The 21,196-nt window shown below is 40.4% G+C and overlaps 1 protein-coding gene across 1 annotated transcript; it reads left to right on the top strand.

Annotated features, from left to right (window-relative positions):
* Positions 1 to 13,820: 13,820 nt before the first annotated feature.
* On the top strand, positions 13,821 to 15,033 carry LOC146658056 (C-C motif chemokine 21-like). The gene is made up of 4 exons (XM_085427101.1): positions 13,821 to 13,952; positions 14,091 to 14,205; positions 14,351 to 14,458; positions 14,555 to 15,033. The coding sequence occupies exons 1-3, from the start codon at positions 13,892 to 13,894 to the stop codon at positions 14,451 to 14,453; spliced, it is 279 nt and encodes a 92-aa protein (XP_085283227.1). The 5' UTR covers positions 13,821 to 13,891; the 3' UTR covers positions 14,454 to 14,458; positions 14,555 to 15,033.
* The last annotated feature ends 6,163 nt before the right edge of the window (positions 15,034 to 21,196 follow it).

The following is a 21,196-nucleotide window of genomic DNA, read 5'->3' on the forward strand; positions in this document are numbered from 1 at the left end:
GTCAATTTCCACAGAAAAAGACACAGACACTACAAGTTTCATTTCACCAAATAAATTTACCTCAGTGACAAACAATTAGATCATCTAGAGATTTCCAAATGCAAGATGATACAGCTGATTAAAGTTTGCAAACACTCATCATGAATGTCATGATGATTTTGTGATTTTTAAGATTTTTTGAACAGTTTTTAAAAACTTTTTTCCAAGTTTGAATGACTGGATAGCATACATCCTTAATGACTTTAAAAAGTAAGAATTAGGTGTTTAATTTAATTTTATACTTTTTTCTAATCCACGCAGGGTCAAAAGTACATATACAGGTTCAAATATGTACATACACTCCCACTGATATTTGGTTAAATGTACCCTAGCAAGTTGCACCTCAACCAGCTTGCACTCCTGACATAGACCTGGCTGGTTGTTTGACCACTCCTCTTGGCAGAATTGATCAAGTTAATATAAATCGGTTGTTACACAAAATTTCAAGAGTGCTGTGATTGGGAAATTCAGAAGGCCATTCCAGAAGGTTAATGTACGCGGGCTTTATCCACTCCAAAACCTGTTTTGATGTGTGTTTGGGTTTTTTTTTCTGTTGAAAAACCCTGTGTGTCATGTGCTGTGTGCAGCCAGGAATGGTGCACCCAATGTGCAGACACTCAGAGGCAAAAATGTGAACTCAAAACAGCTTTAATGCTGAACTCAAATGTAATAAAACTGAGAATTCAAAATAAACTTACACAGGCAGACAGACAGAAAGAAAACAGCATGGGATGAGGGCGATCGTGACAGAGAGCAAAGAAAACACAGGGCTTAAATACACAGAGAGCAATCAGGGAATGGGAGACAGGAGGGAAACACAGCTGGGGAAAATCAGGGCTAACAAGACAAGGGAAGCAAAACCAGATACATTAGCTACATTAACATGAGACACGGACTTTCAAAGTAAAACAGGAAACAACACAGAGACGCGGACTTGACAAGAGGATACGGCTGACAGGGGAGACACAGCAACTATGGAACACAGAGACATAAACCATGAGACAGAGAAGTCTAACAAAGAAACCAAAAGACAAGAAATGGTAAATTCAAATTCAATAAAAACGACCCAGGCAACTGCGCCTAATATGAGGCGCAGTTTAAAAGTTTGGAAGTAGCCCTCCTTTTTCATTATTTCATCCACTTTGTGCCACTGGCAGCAAAACAAGCCCAGAGCATGATGCTCTCACCACCGTGCTTGACCGCTGGTACAGTTTTATCATTTTTGAAAGTCCCCCAAACAAAATTCACTGGTACTGGGATTATCCGTGTGAGAAGCTGGAAATTTCAGCTTCAAGATGTCAATTTTGGAGCGGGGACTTTTCTTCATGTTTATCTTCTTAGTCCGTTGCAATGTAAAACTTGCAACTTGCATTACTGTGGATAGTGACACTGGAGTTCCAGCAGTTTCCAATTCATGGCAGGTTTGAGCCTTGATGGATTCTTGGTTTGTTCCTGAACATCCTAACTAAATTCCTCTCATCTGAAGGTGTGGGTGAAGTTTGGGTCTTCAAGACTTTGGCAAAGTAGCGACAACTCCAAATAACTTTTGCTTAAACTGATGATGATTACCTTGGAATCTGCAGTTGTTTAGAAAATGCTTTAAGAAACCTTCCCGACATGTGTAAATCTACAGTTCTCCTCATTCTTGGATTTTTCATTGTCCATTGAGTGGTGGTCAATCCAACGGTCAAAGAAATCCTTCATATGTTGGCAAAGAGAAACTACCAGCTGTAGTGAATGATGATCATTTGCAGGAAAATAACTGGCCTTGGCCTGGTTACACTGTAGAACCTCCAGCATAACTTATTAATTTAATCAGAATCTATCTGAAAATGAAAATGAAGAAAGAAAAGTTACAGAAAGTCTTTGGAGTAGGCTAACATGTGCATGTGCATGTGCATGTGCGTATGACCTGAATGACGTAACAGTGGGTTATTACTATTTAGGGCAGTGGTTGACACAGATGCAGCTTGACACGTTTGTGTCAAATAATCTTGGTTAGGTTGCCAGGGTCATTGAAAACCAGGGAAAAAGTACCTACAGACGACTGGTTTCTTGAGTTCCTCTTTGGTGAAGGCGATTTGAAGATAGTAGCAAAAAACAGAGAACCACAAAGAAGCACGCAAAACATGAGACAGCAAAGTACCAACACAACCATCGGTGGTGCCATCTTTAATAATTTTTGTAATGTATGAATGAGGATATGTACGTTTTTGAGCTTGTATGTGCACATTTGACCCTGTGTGAAACAGATTCAAAGTTGCACCAAATTCTTGCTTTTCAAGTAATTAAAGACCCGGGAAACAACAGCTTAAAGAAATCACTAAAAGCCCAAACTTGCCATGACTTTTGTTCCTATGATGAATGTATGTAAGCTTCTGGCTATAGCTCTATTTTTTTAAGATAAGTGTTTTCTTTCTTTCTCCTTGTTTGTTGAGTTCAATCTCTAAAAAGTGCTGAAGATGGAGTCCATTTCTATCATTAACAAAATTGAGGAAACTGGACAAGTGGTGGAAAAAAGAAGAACTGGAAGGTCTAACAAACCACCTACAGCAGATGAACAGTATCTGAAAGTCATATCCTTAGGAAATGGGAAATAATCCAACAAAACCTAACACGGGACCTGAGGGATGCTTCTGGCCCTTGAGCTGATGCATCTACTGTTCACTGAAGCCTCATCAGAAATGGTATTAAAATATTTGAAAATATTTTATTTCAATTATGTATTTCTAATATAAAAACGACTTTTTTAATGTCCTACAATCAAATCATGGGAGAAAGAGAGCACAGCATAAAACATAAAATACTTTCACTCCGAGTATGCCTGCTTCCCAGTCTCTATCCCAATCCCAAACACACACTCAGACAAAAACTGGTTCACCCGAAAGACAAAACTCCAAAACACAGACTTAACAATGTGGTGTATGCTGTACGGTGCAGCGAGGAATGCCCAGACCTCTACATTGGAGAGACCAAACAGCCACTTCACAAGTGCATGGCACAACATAGAAGTTGTTGTGCCATGCGCTCTCGGATGAGAGGAGAAATGTCTCCAAGCAACTCAAAGAAGCCCAGACGCTTTTCTTTGCAAGCTCCATTGACTACGATGACCTGGATGACTGAGAACCTTCACAGACATAATCCCAAACATAGTTTGAATGTAGAGCTACAGTACTGTGCAAAAATCTCAAACCACCCTTCATTTCCTTTTTCTTCCAAGCAATCAGAGTTTTTTTAATGGTTATGAGCAATATTTCTGCAGACTGATGGTCTTTGAAGTTTGAAGTGTGTGTGTGAAGGGAGATGTTTAAGCTTTTCCAACAGGGAATTCTATGAGTAACATACCATGGGCTGCCAAAGAAAACAGATGCAGCCCCATGCAGCCTACATGGCAGTGCCCATAGCAGTTTTGCCGTTTTGGCTCCCCATGCAGGCCCCATGGTTAGCTTTACCCATCTTGGCCCTATGGTGGTTTTCCGTAGGCTATCCATAGTGGGCTTGTCACTAGAAAACACATACAGGGATCCCAAAGGGCAAAACTGTGGACTGACCCACCTGGGGCTCACGTGGGATAATTGTAGGTTGGGCTTTCCATACAACACCACAGTTCACCCACATCTATCCATTGTAGGCCTGCATGGGCATGTTTGCTGGCACATTATTCATAATAAGGAAACACTGTAAAGGGAAATGTTACCTTTGTGGAAAGAATGAAACCACAGAGCATGTTTTATTACACTGTCAGAAATCTAAAAGAGAGAGATAGAGACTGACTTAAAACCTCAGAAAAATGGAAGTTGAACTGAGTCTAATTGATATATTACAAAAAAAAAACTTGGGAAGTGAAAGACATAAGGTCATATTTCTGTTTTACGTCAAACTAACTTATTTGATATGATTTAAAGGTTCTTCTTGTTCTTCTTGAGGGCGAGCGGCTCCATAGTGCAGTTTTTTTTAAATGTTTGGGTATCAAGCAAATCCAGTGGGGGTTACATCAGGAATGGCATCTGGTGAAAAAGAAATCTGATAACTTCAATATGTGGATGAATAAGGGTGTGAGTGCCCAAAATTTGCTTTTTTTCAAGCACATTCTGGTCCACACACACAGTTGAGTCGGTGGTGGTAAAGCACCAAAGGATGCAAATGGGTCCCCATACTGTAAATGGTAGACTGATGAACAATGGGGCATGTGTGGGCAGCCCACTGTATGCAATGCTACCAGTGTGAAATATGGAGATCTGGACCCTGCACTGTGGGCCCCGTGTAGGTGTGTGGGTATGCTGCAGGTCAACATTGGCCCAACATGGGTCCCTCTGCTTAATGTGGGTAGTCCATACTACGGGCTGCCCCAGTGAGTGCCAGAGGCCAGAGCTGTGTGATCTGCCACACAGTTCCCCCACATAGGCACTGAAGGCTTGCTGATGTGTTACTAGGAGCAAACATAGACAGACACTATCTCTACTTTTAAGATTAGGCTTCAAACTTTCCTTTTTGCAAAAGCATATAGTTAGGGCTGGACCAGGTGACCCTGAATCCTCCCTTAGTTATGCTGCAATAGGTCTAGGCTGCTGGAGGATTCCCATGATGCGCTGAGTGTTTCTTCTTCAGTCACCTTTCTCACTCACTATGTGTTAACAGACCTCTCTGCACTGAATCACACTTGTTATTAATCTCTGTCTCTCTTCCACAGCATGTCTTTATCCTGTCTTCCTTCTCTCACCGGTCACAGCAGATGGCCCCGCCCCTCCCAGAACCTGGTTCTGCTGGAGGTTTCTTCCTGTTAAAAGGGAGTTTTTCCTTCCCACTGTCGCCAAAGTGCTTGCTCATAGGGGGTCATTGATTGTTGGGTTTTTTCTGTATGTATCATTGTAGGGTCGACCTTACAATATAAAGCACCTTGAGGCGACTGTTGTTGTGATTTGGCGCTGCGTAAATAAAACTGAATTGAATTGAATGAATCCATAATGTGACATTTTTGGTTTAAACTGTCATCAATATGTATAGAGGAGATCAGAAGAACACAGTGAAGGCTCTGTTATGGTTTGGCAAGCAAACAAGCAATTTATTTATATAGCACTTTCAGAACAACTCCCAGGTGAACACAAAGTGCTGTACACTTGACATGACAGAAATAAGTTAAAATAAGTTGAATAAGTTAAAAAAAAAAATTCAGCATGGCAATGATCCCGAAAACACTGCGAATACAGTAAAAGTATCACTAATGGAGCAGTGTGGGATCATCGCCACAGGGAATGGAACAAGAGGCAGCTAACATTTGACTGACCTTCAAGAAGAATGGAGAACTATTCCTGAATATTACTTTTAAAAAAGAGAAAAGAAAAACTTACTCAAGAGAGTTCAGGCTGTGTAGAAGAATAAAGGTTCTCAGTCATCCAGGTCATGGTTGTCTAAAGAGCTTGGAAAGAAAAGCGTCTGGGTGGTCATATCAAATACTGACTTTCAAGCTCGCTGTACAAACTCTATTGTTCGTTTTAGCAAAATATGAAGACATTTTCAACATTGTCTCTAACTACAATATTGTAACTCTACATGAAACATCCAGTGAAGAGTCTTGATTGCTGCAGATACTTCAAACCATCCTGCTTTCAGGTTTTTATCTGATTCATAAAACACTGTCAATCAACTGTCATTGTTCAGCTACATGAACTGCTAAAAACTCACCCACGGAGTACTAAATGCTGGAAATACTTTTGTTTACATTTTTGTCAAGGGTTAGATAAGAAAAGCGATACTAATCTCGTATTTGACCAATCTTGTCATCTGTCTTGGCGTATTTTCCCAACCTTCAACTATTCCTTCAAATCTTGACATCTGGTGTTCGCTGGGTTCAATATGATGCTGACAGAAAAACCGCCACGTTTGGGATGCCAAAAAAAGTTTTGAAACTACGCCTCTTGGCCAAACGATACCAGAATCAAAATGAAAGAAACCACCTGAACACTTGCTCCTTAAAGTAAAGGTATCCAGCAACTCTGTTGTGCTGTGGGGGCAATCTGCAATGATGGTTTGCCTCTATTTCTCAATGAAAGAGTTACCTCAAAGTATAACTAGAGGGGGCAAAAGTACAGACTTCTTTACATAAGTAGAAGTACAGATACCTGTCTTAAAAATACTTGAGTAAAAGTTGAGGTACTGAAGCAACTTTTTCACTCAAGCAAAAGTGAAAATGTACAGGTTCTTGTACTTGAAGGACGATTTTACCATCTATTCTAATGCAAAGGTTATCTGAACCTTTATATCAATAATAATACAATAATAGTCTGTCAACATAATAATATAATAATATTAGTTCATGAAAATGCAAATGTTATTCCAATCAAAATTATAATTCTCACTTCAAATCTGTCATGCAGGACACAGCAGTGAAAGTAACCATTTGCCTACATTGTAGAGGTGACTTTGTCTCCACAACTAATCAGAACAGGGAGTAAAGTTAAGGGTTAAAGTGAGATTCAGCAGTTGTTGGAACCCTAAGGTCTGCTGTACTGGCCGAGTACAGACCACAAGCAAAGGACTTCTAATATGAGCTCCTGAACAGGCTGTGATCAGCTGACCTGCTGACCTTTGTGGATTTACACAGCTGAACTCAACAACATGTAAGCAAATGTTTCGCACCTTGGCTGATTCCCATCCCCTACACTGTACCACGTTTATACCAGACTGGATAAAGTTGGTATAAAAATGGCATTCAGTGAATGAATCTAAGCATCGTCAGCTTAAATGCAAGTTAATAGCTGCTACATTTGATGTTAATTAACTGTAACCATGAGCTCCATAGCCACTGAGCACACCGCCACAGTGCTTTACTACAAAATTCACCACATTAGTATTTTCAAGCAACGCTTGAACCCATATGGAAAAGATCTATATAAATCTTATAAGTTTTTACTATTTCTTTTCCATATGGGAAAAACACAAAGTATGTATACTCTAGTTTATTTTGCAGGATGAAAATACATAATTTATAAAAACATATACATACATATAGAGGTTCCAGATCCAAAATGTGATTAAAATGATGACATTACATTTTTGCAGTTTGTCAAATGCCACCGAGCATCCTTACCTTTAAATCCAACCTCTCGTTTCCTCATTGTCCTGACTTTCTTACATGTTTCTCCATCTTTGAGTGAAGTTATCGTGCACTCTCCCTGAGAAATCTAGCTAGGCCTTTTAGCTAGCAATACACTGTGACAAACTGCACACAAACAGTTTGCATGTTTGCTGATGTTTGCTGAGCTGATATAAAAAAAAGCTGTATTTGAAATTACCTCCCAGTTAGTAAAAAACGTTAGGAGTAAAAAACGTTACTCTCTTTATGCTCGCTCCTCTTTGCTAGCACTAGCACTAGCTAGATACTGAAGATAACTTACAAACAGCTGGCACAACACCAGCCGCTTTAATGCTTCACTCTCTAGTAGAGGCCCAGAGTCACCTTCAAGTTGTGCTCTAATGATACCTGTAGAACATTGTGGCCCAACACCTTGCTAATGCAATTTAGATGCTCATCAATTTTCTTCTATTTATTCAACTCAGGAGGAAGCCTATACTAGCCTTCATAGGATGAAGGTTAGTGCACATGCTGGTCAAGCACAGGGCTAACACGGAGCGACAAACACATTCACATCTATGGCCAATATAAACCTGCCAATTCACCTAACCTATGCATTTTTAGGACTGTGAGAGGAAGCTGAAGTACCCAAAGAGAACCCATGCAAGCACAGTACTTGTACTTTTGTCCTCTGACCTTAAAGCCCGGGGGTTCAGGAATAGCTTCCTGTTGGGTTTTAAAAGTTGAATGAAAGCAATTTCATATGTGTCAAAGTGGGGGTGGGGGGGTAAAGTGCAGCTGTTAAAACACATAAAGCATAAACTAGCTGTCTGCACTTTCAAGGACTGTCCCAGCTGCACTCATTCTCTTAGCCATGCAAGAAGAGTCTGATCAGCTTTACTGCCATATGTTTGCTTTGATATTTATTTATTTAACAGCCCTCTGCTGTTTGCTCAATTTTTTTTGCCCATGTTTAACTTCACTCCAAAATAGATCTTAACTTGCATTCAAGTCTACTCCCGCTTTCCTGTAAATCACGTGGTTTTTGGACTCGCTTAACTCCTCAACTCCAATTTTTTGCTCTGTGAGAATTGTATTCACGAAGGCCTCATTGTGCCAGGAGAGGAGGTGAATGTCCTGAGGGGAGGAGCAGTAAATGCTTTCACAGATCGAGCCAAAATAAAGAAGCTGGTGCACATCTTTTGTATTTTTGACATGCAGGACTGATTTTGTTTTGTACCTTTAATCCTCCACTTATTTAAGACCTGTGTCAACAACAAATCAAACAATTTGAGCTTACTGGAAGGGGATGACTTTACACAAGATCATCACACAAAATTACCTTCAATTCTATACAGCCTTTCTTCTTTTTTCTCTTTGTATGATCCATTCAGCAAAAAAAACGTTAAGATGAGCTTTGTTAGCAATCAGTTCTCAAGTTACCAGAAAATGATTAAATTAATCTGACACGGTGTGATTAAAGTGTCAACTTTCAGCGTTATGCTTTCACAAAAATATTTACATGACCTGATAATGAATTAAAGCCACTTCATACGCACTATCCTCATATGCTCAAAAGTAATCGGACGAGAGGTCCCCTGTTATTCAAATAACAAAAAACAAAGAAAAAATGTTGAAACTGTAGTTCATAGCTGTTCTCAGGAACACTCAATAAAAAGTCCAGAGGTCCAAAGTAAGGGAGGACATCATTAGCCTGAAAATGTTAAATAAGTCTATAAAAGAGACTTTAAAGGTGGCTAAATCAACACTGTGCTACATCTTTAAAAAGAATGAATGCACAGCAACATCGAAAGACCTGAAAAACCACAGAAGACAGCTAAAGTATGTCATAGCAGAGCTTTTTCCTTGCTTAAGAAAAAAAAGTATAATATTGTCAAAGTCTGTGTCAAAGACACTTTCATAAATGTACAGAAAGATTATAACAAAGTGCAAACCACTGGTTACACTCTACAACAGGAAGGCCCTAACCCTACGTGCAGACAAAACAAAGATTATTCAGATGAAGAGAAACATCGTCCGAATCGTATCACATCATCTGTTAAACATGGAGGAGGCAATGTTGTGCTATGTTATGGGCATTTATGGCTGTCAGCAGAAACAGGTCACTCTTGTTTATTGATGTTGTGATCATCTCAGCTTCAGTATCTCAGTTTACAGACTAATGTTTTATTTTTCAATGTAAGAGCTGCGTGAGTCAGAGTAACATAGAAATACTAGCAAGATGTGAAACTCAAGGCCACCCAGTGGTTGAGTCACCCTACTGCCCTGTCCACTCTCGAAATAAAGGCTAAAAAACAATGTATGCCTATGAGGAAGAACGGTCATGTTTGTCCTCCCTTAATACTGCAAAAGCAAACAAATCTATGATTTTGACACTTAAAGCTGTCACTCTCAGCCTGTGTACTTTGTATAAGTCTACACTTGGTAAGACAGATCCTTAGGAAGTGTTTAATTAGGGCCAGAGCCCAAAACACCAAACAGGTGTGGAGTGAAATGTTAAAGTTTTTGAGTTGTGAGCAGGCTCGGATCCAAACCTTAAGTTAGTTTCGCTCTGAGACATCCAGATACACATCGATACACTCCATCAATCTCCGCTCTGTCTACGTTCCCACATGGTACGACGACACAGCTGATGTTTCATACCTGATATGTGGCTGCATGGGAGCCTGCAGGGCCTGCGGCTGTCTATGACTAACTAAACATCAGTTTGGAATGTCGGAACGATGAATGGGAAGAGAAATATCTTTTGGTACTCTTAACGCTCACTTTTGGCAAAGACTCCGTTTTGCAGTTTTAAACAGTCATGTGTGGATTTTGCTGTGTGGGTAGTGCAGGCATTATTGCTGGTATTAATATTAATATTAATATTTGCTAAGCTACAGAGAAAGGTTGCATGCTCTGGCTCCAGCCAGGGCATTTGTGTAAATATTGCTTGATTGATTGAATTACTTCATGTGCTGCAAGAAGTACTTCCCTCAGCAACAATATAACAGAAACCACGAGTGGTCAAGGGAAATTTTCTGTTGCTTCTCTTGTTCCAATTAAAAACAACCCCAGTTCCAAAAAATTGAGACATTGTGTGAGATGTAAATAAAAACAAAATCTCACAAACCCAGATTTTTTCCACAACAGAACAAATCGAAAGTCTCTAAACATTTGATTTGTTCTCTATCTCGTCATCTACAGTACATAATACCATCAAAAGATTTTGAGAGTCTTGAGAAATAAGGGACAAGGTTGAAAATCGATGTTGGATGCTTGTGATCTTTGGCCCCTCAGGCAGCACTGTATTAAAAACTGGCACAATTCTATCACGGAAATCCCTGCTTGGGACAGGAACTCTTCCAAAAACCTCTGTCTATTAACACATTTGTCCATGTTATTCTCAAATGCAAGTAAATTGCAAGTAAATTTGAACATGATCCAGAAATGCTGCCATCTTCTCTGAGCCAACGTCTTTTAAAATGGACTGAGACAAACTGGAAAAGGCACCATTAATGCTAGAAAGTTTTAGACAAACATGCTCCCGTGCACAGAAGTCGTCTTTCTGATTTTTGGCAAGATGCTAAACCGCATCTGTTACTCGAGCATGGCTTCATAGTAGAAGAGCCTGGGTGCTGAACTGGAGAAACTTCCTCCTGACTCATTTCTTTGTAATGAAATGTGGTGCTTTTAGAACTCACAGCTTCTTTCACAACAACATAAACACATGACCATTAACTCTGCATGTATGTGTAAAACTTCAGAAGGTCAACACGCAGATTTAAGGAAGTGAAACGTTTACCAACATGAACACACAAAATGTTTTTTGGAAAAAGGATTTAAACCATTTTCATGTTTGTGTATAAGGAACTGTGAGACAGTTGGGGGGAATACAGACGGGACCATGAGTATCTTATTTTAAATTTTGCAACGCACAAAAACTCTCAAGATGTGGTTGCTTGGCAGGTGAAATCCAATGGGAGCATTTATGCAGAGTTTACAGTGTTTTATGCAACATGCTGGCTCTTATTCTGCAAACTCTTTGTTTTCATACATGGTTCAAATGGTGTTTAGGTATTGACTTTATTCTTTTTTTACACAATGTGATCTTCTTATTCTAAACGTTCATTTGTACGTGCAAAGCGCTATACAAATACAGGCCATTTACCATATGAAGCAAGCCCGATACGTCTGAGGAGGAAGCTTTTTAGAGAGATCAGACTAAACAAAAGCTGTAAGCTGCAGGCCACAAAACCAAGATAATAACTTTCCTTAATCTTAAGGTAGGATAATCTTGATTCATCGAATGCAACTAGTGGAGACAAGGAAAAAAAAATAAACAGTAAGATTAATGGGGAAACCGGTCTACACTACTTCCTGTGAAACAAGTTAAGCTTTGCGTCTCTCCACAGGCTTTGTAAAAGTTGCATCACTCCTGGCGAAACCCTCTTTTCTGGCGGGAAAGGTTTGGCTGCTCTTGTGCAGCAAATCCTGCTCTCCCAGATCGAGATCTAGTGTTGGATGCATGCACACACAAGCATAAACACTCAGAAGAGAACACAATAAAGCGATTGCCCGTACGCATTCCATGAAAAATCCCCGAACCGCACAGTGAATAGACGGATCCCAACGGCTAAAGTTTGGGGTTATTACTGTAAAGACAAGATTAAGATGAGATATTTACAACTTTCCACTTCATGCAATTGTTTGTGTTGGAATTGTAGACTGATATCTTTTTGTAGACATGCCAAGAGCATGGTTTGGGAGAGCAATTTCCCAAACCACAAAATGATACTATCACTATGCAGGTCTTCACACCTCAGTGTAGTGGACGACAATTCTGTTCAAATCTAATGCACCTAAAGCTAAAAAGGCCCTAAAGGCAACACTGAATAATTTTAAAAAGGTATTTAAATTTGCAGATCCATCTGCAAAGAATAGATTTCAATAAATACATTTAAGGACATTATAGGAGACTCTGCTTGAACATTCTTGCCCCTGTTTGGCCAACAATATTCGTAGCTTTAAATATTATATTCTCCCTGTTTCTGAATCTCACTCTTGATCTTCTGCACAAATAAACTTTTTTTGTGCATTTGCACATGTGTTGCTGTTTGTGGAATCACGGCTGGTTGAACTGCTGTTTATCTTGGCCAAGACAGCCTTGAAAATGTTTCTTCAAATGAAGAAGGCCTGAATGTCCATGGGCCTTTTGTTCCATCTGTGCCTCTTGGGTTTTCTCCAGGTTTCTTCCCACAGTGCAAAGTTAGTTTAAACGATCTTTCTCCCCATATGGAAAAGATATATATAAATCTAATAAAGTTTGTATCTGTCTTGTGTGAAACTTGTATGAAAAGCATACAAGAGTGAAAACACATACTTACTAAATCAATATATGAAAGTGGCCACTTTCATGAGTAAATCATATAAGCCTTATATGATTCACGATATGAAGTAGGCCACATCTTATGCAAGTCTTTTATAAGTTTTTACTTTTCCATATGGGTCAGCTGCCCGTCGGTGCAAGTGTAGTCTCCATGAGTCTCCAGTGGTTCATAAAACTACAATAATACTTAATTTCTAATTGAAATCAATATTGTTAAAAGCTGTAAAATAAACCTAAAGCTTTAATGAGGTAAAATGAGCACAGAATTCTCGAAGCTCTGCCAGTGCTGACATGCAGCCAGTGTGAAAACTGAATGTGTTCAAACACAGCTCACTTCAGAGTCAAACGTGGCATCACAAGTGAGACCTTTTTTTGTTTCGAGCATGTTTGAAAGCAAATGACGCACAAAACACTTCTTAGCTTCCTATTTGACTGCTTTTGTGTTATGAACCAAATCTGATAACTTTGTGTCTGAGTGTTCCCTCCATGTATAACAAACCATGTTGTGTAGTTGGTGCTCCATGTGCTCATCCACTCAATGATGCAAATACCTGAGCTATATAAGTTTTGCAAGAATTGTTTGGTTTTGCAGAAATGTGTCGTGTTAACCTGCTTTGATATGTTGTTGTTACTTTGTAGTGTAGTGCACCAAAATAGCCTAAAAACAATTTGCAGTCATGATGCAGCAGCACAGCTGTGGATGCAGATATCAGCTAGTTCCCCCCTTTTTAATATTGCTTAATAGAAGCTTAAATTACACATGCCTGAGCTTTCTCCAGGATTTCCACTTGAGCAGACACTAGTGTGCTTCTCACCCTGTGAAAGGGAAAATAGGCTCAGGTGACCTGACTTTGTTTAGGGGATGAAGATGGATGGATGTTGCAATGTTTCCATCCAGTTTTACATTAGTTGCAGAGAATCTCAGAGTCACTGCTCTTTGTCTTGCACTAGTGGGTCACCTGCACTGACTGATACAAGCTAATCCTCAGACTTTTATTTTCCCAAAAATCAGAAGACTCCAATTTATTTGATTGCAAAATCTTTCCTTTTTTGTAACATTTGCACAAAACATACATGAAAAAAAGACTCCTGCTTGGTGTCAGGAAAGCATGTGGGAAAAAAAAAAATACTTGTTAAGTTTCTTTGGCAAGAAAACCAAAAGTCAGGAGGAGTTAAGCTGTAATAGTCCTGCCACGTGCCAACATTTCCTTGTTGTTGTGCCAACTTTCACCCATTTCCAGTCAATGAGCTGAGAGAACACTTTCAGTTTCGCCTGCTCACCTGTATAAATGCACCTGTAGTTCTCCTCCTCACACCATCGCCTCCTCTGCTCTCCTGAAGAGACTCGCTCAAGCAGCCAAGCCGCAGCAAACCTACGAAGAATCAGAGACATGGCTTCCCGAGTTGCAGCTCTGCTCTTGCTGGGCGTCCTCTGCTTTAGCTTTGCATCAGGTAAGACAGAGAGAAAACAGGTGCAGACTGCATGACATCTCTCAGATTTAGACTATCACATGTATAAAACTCTTCTGCCTGTTAAACTGACATTGGTGTGTGTCCTTACAAGTCTTCTCTTGTAATTTCTCCCTGCAGGTGAGATCGCAATGGACTGCTGTCTGCAAGCTATCGACAAACGTCTGCCCTCCAAAAACATCGTGGACTACATCATTCAGGAAGCTGGGAAAGGCTGTCAAATAAGCGCTACTGTGTAAGTGTCAAACACGTGCACAACATTCATGCATATGTATTAAGTAGTGAGTGTATTTGTGCAGGGTTGCTTTCCTAAAGACCCACAGTGCCTGGTTTACCTGTATTTGCCTCATCTCACGTCATGATCTCATCTGCTTTTTCAGGTTCATTACCAACAGTGGCAGAACTCTGTGTGTCATCCACCCCAGCCAGAAACCATGGGTGAGAAATCTCATCAATATCGTGAACAAGAAAAAGCAACAGTAAATGAGGTGAGAACGAAGCGATTTCCTCACTCCATCACATGTGATTTTTAAAAGTTATTCCCTGTGCACCGGCTAATCAATGAATCTTCTGCTTTTTCTTAGATGAACAAACTCTGGGAAGGATGGATGGAGACAACCAGATCTCATAGTCTGTGATGGCAATGTTGCACTGTAGAAGATTAAAACCTGTTAGAGCGATTACGGAGAAATCATCATTTCATCTTATTTATAATGTTGTCCTGTATAAGCTGCCATGCCTCGGCCATTGGCTCAATATATAGCTACATGTGTTTCTTCTGTTTTTTTGTGGTGACTGCGGTGAAACTGTGGTGAAACTCGAACTCTGAGACGAGCAGCTGTGGACGTCTCTTTTTTCTTTCTTCCTTTTTGTTATGAATGATCCATAGAAATAGAAAGATTTGCCTGAACTTGCCCTGGAACTGACAGCAGTGTTACAATCCTGTTTCTGTCAGTGTCTGTGAATGACTCGCATTTCTGTTTTTGCAAGAGCTTGTACAAAATCTGATGACACGGCTTGTATATATCAAACGTATTGTAGAGAGTTATCCCAAAATAAACTCGGATATTATTTTGTAAATTCTAGTTGCTGTCTTTTTATTTATGACTAAATCGTCTGTTTCTCTAACAAATCATTTAAGAAAAGAAAAACAAAAGTTGTCACGTTTTCTAATTACACACACACACACACACACACACACACACACACACACACACACACACACACACACACACACACACACACACACACACACACACACACACACACTTCATTCACACACCAGAGAGCAACGTGGGATTCTGTATCTTGCCAAAGGAAATTTGCCATGCAATTCCAATTCCTTCTAATTAGCACATGACCTGCTCTTCCTCCTGAGCTACAGCAACGCCAAAGTAAAATTCAAAGAACTAAAAAGCCCAAACAATAAAACAGAATAAAACGATAACTGAGAGTGAATGAAAACAAACTGAGCCATATGTGCTCAGATAAAAGACGTGTGATGGTGGAGGGAACATGAGTTCCTTATCAGGGTGTATTTAGCGGTATCTCACTCTGCACCTCTGTGAGCGCGATGTGTTATCCAGCAGCCACACAGATGTTACCTGCTGATATGTGGAACTGGTGTCGTGCCAGAAGAACTATGAACACACACACACTGAAGAACTGTTAAAGTGGACCAGTTCTCCTCATTTCCGAGATCATATTTCTATACTAGAGTGAGTTTACATGATTATGATCAAAGCAAACAAAACAAACTCCTCATATACTGGGTCTTGCAGCAGAAACACGTCCTTTAAGCTGTCTTCTGATTTGCTTGTCCTTGCAAACAGAAGGTCAGAACAGCAAGCTGCTGAGTGTTCTGTGCTTACAGCCACAGCTGTGGCTAACAGCTAGGAGTAGAATAACCATCTACAATTGAGTGTTTTGGACTTTTGGAGTATTTGCACATGACCTAACCTCTTTCCCAAAAAGTAGATTCTGTTAATCTGGACGTCGGGATGAACTGAATCTAATCAGAATACTTACAGCAGGCAGCACGCTGATGGCGCATGCGCACTTACAAAGGAACCTTCTGACCAAACTTTACACAAACAACACATTGGGAAGACATGTCAGAGAGGTGGGCTGATAGGAAAAGACAACGAAAATACATAACATGAGGTGAGGTGAGAGGAAGAGAAAAAAACTCCACTCAGAGTGAGCTCCTAATGGGAGAACAGTTTGATAACAGAAAAACCCCACAAAAAGCACATGACTGTCAATACACCACAGAAACACAAGACAAGCAACAGGGACGGGTAAAAGGGTGAGAGACAGCGCATCCGGTCCTGCAGCATGTCTGCGCCGGTCCAGTCGACCTGCCATCTGACCCGGGAGGAGAAAAGCATCGAAGGCGTTTGGAAAGGGGGGTGTGAGTGTGTATCAGTGTGTTTGTGTGCGTGTCCAGAGTTCAGCTGAGACAGTGTCCTTCGCCCTGCCAGGCTAAGCAAACAGTCTTCCAGCCGACCCAGGTGGCCTTGCGTAGGATAGGAAGAAACCGTCTATCCACAGTCTGTTATCAGGGTGTTTTTGTTCAGCTCCGGCCTTGAGACCACAGCTGGCGCAAAAGCGGTAGCCGCATGAAATGCTGGTTTTTACTTTAGTGCGAACAACTCGTGTGAATTTCAAAGCTGTTCTAGCATTTAGATAAACATCTAAATGTCAGCTCGAGCTACACTTGTCATCCTTTTTTTAAATGTGATGTTGATGATGTGTGAGAGGTTAGTGGTGGTTACAGGTGTTTACCCTTCTTGTTGCTGCTTTGCTTGTGCGTACACGTCTTTTACAAAGTGTGCCTCCGACTCTCACGATGCTCGCCGCTTGAAACCAGTCTGCTCTGCATACATACTGTAGTAAGTTGGTTCACATACATAACAGTAAAATGTGGTTAATTGTTGCTTGCATTTGTGATTTCCTCATGCTTCAATGTACAGCTCTGGGCAAAAGTTCCAAGTGTGTCAGACGTCTAGAATTTTACCCCTTTAGCGAAGTATCTCATTCAAGATATTTAAATCGACTTACCACACACCTTAAAATGTTTACCAAGAAGAATCGACGTCGTTGTGTGAGGCAAATAATAACTGGAAAAGGTTATTTTTCTCTTTTTTACATGCATCTCCTTTTCTTTTTGGTTACAGTTACCATTATATTGGTTTTGCTGTTTCTGTGTAGTTTTTCAGGCCTTTGGGGTTTATTATCGTTGTGTTTATTCATGTGGCAATAAATGATCAAATAACAGCTGTTTATTTAAATGAAAATGTTTGACAACGCCACTTCCAGGAAGCTGTGCCTGACAATTTATGAAACCTTCAAATGGAAACTGGAGTTGGCCTAAAGACTCGACTGCTGTAAGTGTAAGTGACGAATGACTGGCGGTAAGCATGCTGAACATTTATGAGAATCCAGGCTGGGATTCAGAGGGTCTGAAAACAGGAAGTGCTTCCAGCTCATTTTGACCATTTGACCTGCTCGTAACAGAATCTCTGTGCTCACTTTAAAACTGTCCAGGGAGCCAAAGATCAGCAGTTCACGGCATTTCTTTTGAGTTTCCCACAAGATACATGATCTGTATAACTACAGACCACCCAAAAAGGAAACACGCTCCTGGGGGGGGGGAAGCACTTACTCTGGTCAGATCTGCTACAGATGTCCTTTCATAGCAAAACTAAACGCTTCAGATTTCTGTTGACTTTCACTCTTGTCTTATCGGTAACTAAAAAACCCAAACAGTCCAATCTGAGACTTTCTCCAAACTTTACCGTAAGTGTGATTTGTAAACTGACTCAGTACTTCAGCATGCTTTAGGATTGTTTATCTTTCAGGTTTGTTTGCATTTCAACTTGGTTTCTTCCATCAGATTTCCATTTTCAGACACAATCTACCTCAGTGTTCATGTTTTGTTATCACTTCCATATCTATGAAAGCCATATCTGGTTTATCAGGAGTTAGAAAATTCCCAGGTTTAACTACAACTTGGACACAGACTGGTAATCACAGACCGCATATAAAAACATGTTGCAACAAAATGAATTTGTATTACTGTGGGGCCTTTACCTTACAATATAAAGTGAGGTGAGTGTTATTGTGATTTGGCACTACATAAACAAAACTGAACTGAATTGAACTGAAAACCATCTCAATATTTTGTGCACCAACATTTTAAGGATGGCCATCACCATCTTGGTATTTGAAACCAGATTTGACCATATTGGGATGAGAGGGTGGAGTTATTAGCTCAGTTATCAGCTAGCATTTGCAAGCCTGGTTAGTTACAGGATCGATCAACAGGACATGTTCCTGTCATGGACTCTGTTACCAAACAGTAACCAGACGTCTGACATGTGAGTGCAACAGTCAGCTGTTTGTGAGGGCTGACTGCTCTCTGGAGGATGCTGCTAAAAAGCTTCTTTCAGCTTCTCCTTATTTGCAAGGAGCACCGAAGTGGATGGATGTGCATAACTGATGCGCTTCCTGATGCAGCCCTATGAAGGAGTATTAGGGCCACATTAAGAAAAAAACTGTTGATCATTTGGAGATTGAAGGCAAAATTTAAATCATGGAGATTACAGTTGTTGTTGCCACAGCTGCTAAACCCCTTGTGAAAGCGAGTTATTGAAAGCAACTGATCAACCATCTTGTGATAGAACATACATCCTCTGTATTGCACGAGCGTTCAGCCATCGATGACCTCGCATCCGTCCATTACATTTCATTTTGTGCAAATCCCCTCTTGCAGGTTTGTGTTCTTCTGTCTGACCAGATGCAGCTTTCTGCACCATGGTTTCGTGCATCATGACACTGTTTATGTGCTAAAAAAAAGTTCTTCCTTGTTACTAAAACTGATTCTCGATTTCATTACAGCAGCCGTAGCAGTTTTTCTTGAAATGCCAGCTGTAACCTTCACATCTCTAAAATAAAAGAAAGTATTTGGGCCCCATTTATTCTGGACGTCTTGAGAACGCTCCATATGAAAGTGCAAAAGAGTGCGATTTCAGTGACATCTGCAGCACTTTATTTTCAGCCCATGGCTTGGATGTTTTTAATTCACACTGGAAAAAATGACATCAGCGTGGTATTAATCACTGTGAAAAAGTGGGCAAAGGTAAAAGGTGAAAGTTTTCTGAAATGAGTATGGATGACCTCTGGCCTTGTTTAACTCTAATCTTCATGCCTACCTGCATCAATAACCGTGCATAAACTATTCTCGTAAGCATGTCTTCAAAGACACATTGCAAAAGCTAAAACATGTCCTTTCTTGTTCATGCAGGACGCAGATTTATAATGAGAGACTTTTTCCAACACAGTCCTTTCACATGGATTACTTAATGGAATCCTGCCAGAGGCTATAATTCAGGCGTATCAACTGTTTAAAAACGTTCCTGTAAGTGCTTCAGCAGGGAAAGTCCAAACACTGCACTCGCCCAATAAGGCAAACTTCCACCCAGCAGGTTACAAGAAACTGAAACTCACTGGAATGACACGTGAGAATCAGTGTTTACTCCTGTTAATGCATTAAGACGGCGGTGCAAGCAACTTCTTATTTCCTTCAACAAGTTGTTCAAAAGTAAGAGGTCATCAGTCTGTCACAATTGTTCTAAGTTCCTCAATACTATAAGGGGGGAAGAGAAAGCTGCTCTTTACAGACACCACATTCAGCTGCAGCGGTATCTGTTTCACTGGAAGTACAGCTCTTCCATGGAGGTATCATTTACGCAGGAACAGATCAACGAGGAAGTTTACAACAAAGTGTTGTAATAATGGGAATCTTTATTCTTATCGCAGGTCCTGATTTGATTGTTTCTGGTCAGACAAGTCTACAGCTGAAAAGTCAAATAGACCCTGAGGGTACTTCACCTCAGGTTTGAAGAAAGCTGTGTTACAGGAGGCTAAAGCGCTCTCTGCTCAGAGCACTGTTTCTTATCTCAAAGTTGCTTGTTTTCTGTATTCCAGCTAAGCTATGCTGAAGGACATGCATGTTTATTTAAAATAACAAAAACCATCCATGCATCAGTTTCACACATATCAGCTCAGTTTGAGGCTACCGGTTAATCTAAACTCGTGTTTTTGGACTTTGGGAGGAAGCCAGATTAGCTTCACAGAAATGGGGAGAGCATGCAAACTCCACACAGAGATGCCCCAGATGGGATTTAAACCAAAGCCCTTCTTGCTGTAAGAATACAGAAATGTGCTCAGTGCCAACCTGACACTAAGTTTACTCTATTCCACAGTCACCAGTCAATCCACTGGAGCACCTTTGAGATGGAATTGGAGATTATCATCATGAACGTGCAGCAGACAAATCTGCAGTCACTGTGGGACGCTATGATGTCAAAGTGGAATAAATTCTCTGAATCCTGGAAGCCACGAATAATTAAACTGTCTGGTTAGATTAAACCACACTGAGGAAACCGTTGCTGTGAACTGGCACTAAAACAGATAGAACTGAATTAAAAGTCAGACAACATTTGAAAAAGAGACGTCCCAACAGCCCTCTTTTCATTTCTCTTCTGCTCAACATTGGTCTGCTCCCTTTACTGGGAAGGAACACTTCCATACATAATTCAAAAAATTATTGTTGCACAAAAATCCACAATTTCTCAGAGACAGTTGGGATTTTGGAAACATCATCAGGACATCAGTTTGTGCCACATTAATGTGAGGTGCTATAGCGTAAGTGCGACAGGCTGGTGACCTCTGGGAGGCCAAGAGGATGCACAAGTCTCCCTAACCAGAGGATTGATGTCCCAGTAGTTTTCATGTACAGGCAGTGCACTTTGGGAAACAAATGTGAAAATTTAAATTGAAGGTTACATAAGAAAATGTGCAAAGGATTTGGTTCCAGTCTGTAAACATGTTTTTAAATGCGTGAAGTTGGGCATTTTACAGCGAGGGTCTGTGGAGGTTGACTTCCTTTAGGAGCCAGCGTCCCATGATTACTGCAGCTTTTTGACGTCGGTGTTAGCTTTGTTTTACAGCACAGGAGTTGCCACTTTGGTCCTCTGCACATGTAGTGCTGTTTGTAGATGATGTGACATCAGTTAAATCGATAAGTTGAAATAGATCGTTAGTGAAACAGGCTCTCTACGCTCGTCTACACGAGGCATTTTATAGAGCATATTGCAGCCGTGTCAGTTTATTTTATTTGAAACAACTTTAATCGACTTTAAACTTTAAACACATTTTGA

The sequence above is a fragment of the Rhamphochromis longiceps genome, linkage group LG12 (genome assembly GCF_057381845.1).
Source record: "Rhamphochromis longiceps isolate RC_006_pf linkage group LG12, R_longiceps_female_GT1.1, whole genome shotgun sequence".
Lineage (NCBI taxonomy): Eukaryota > Metazoa > Chordata > Actinopteri > Cichliformes > Cichlidae > Rhamphochromis > Rhamphochromis longiceps.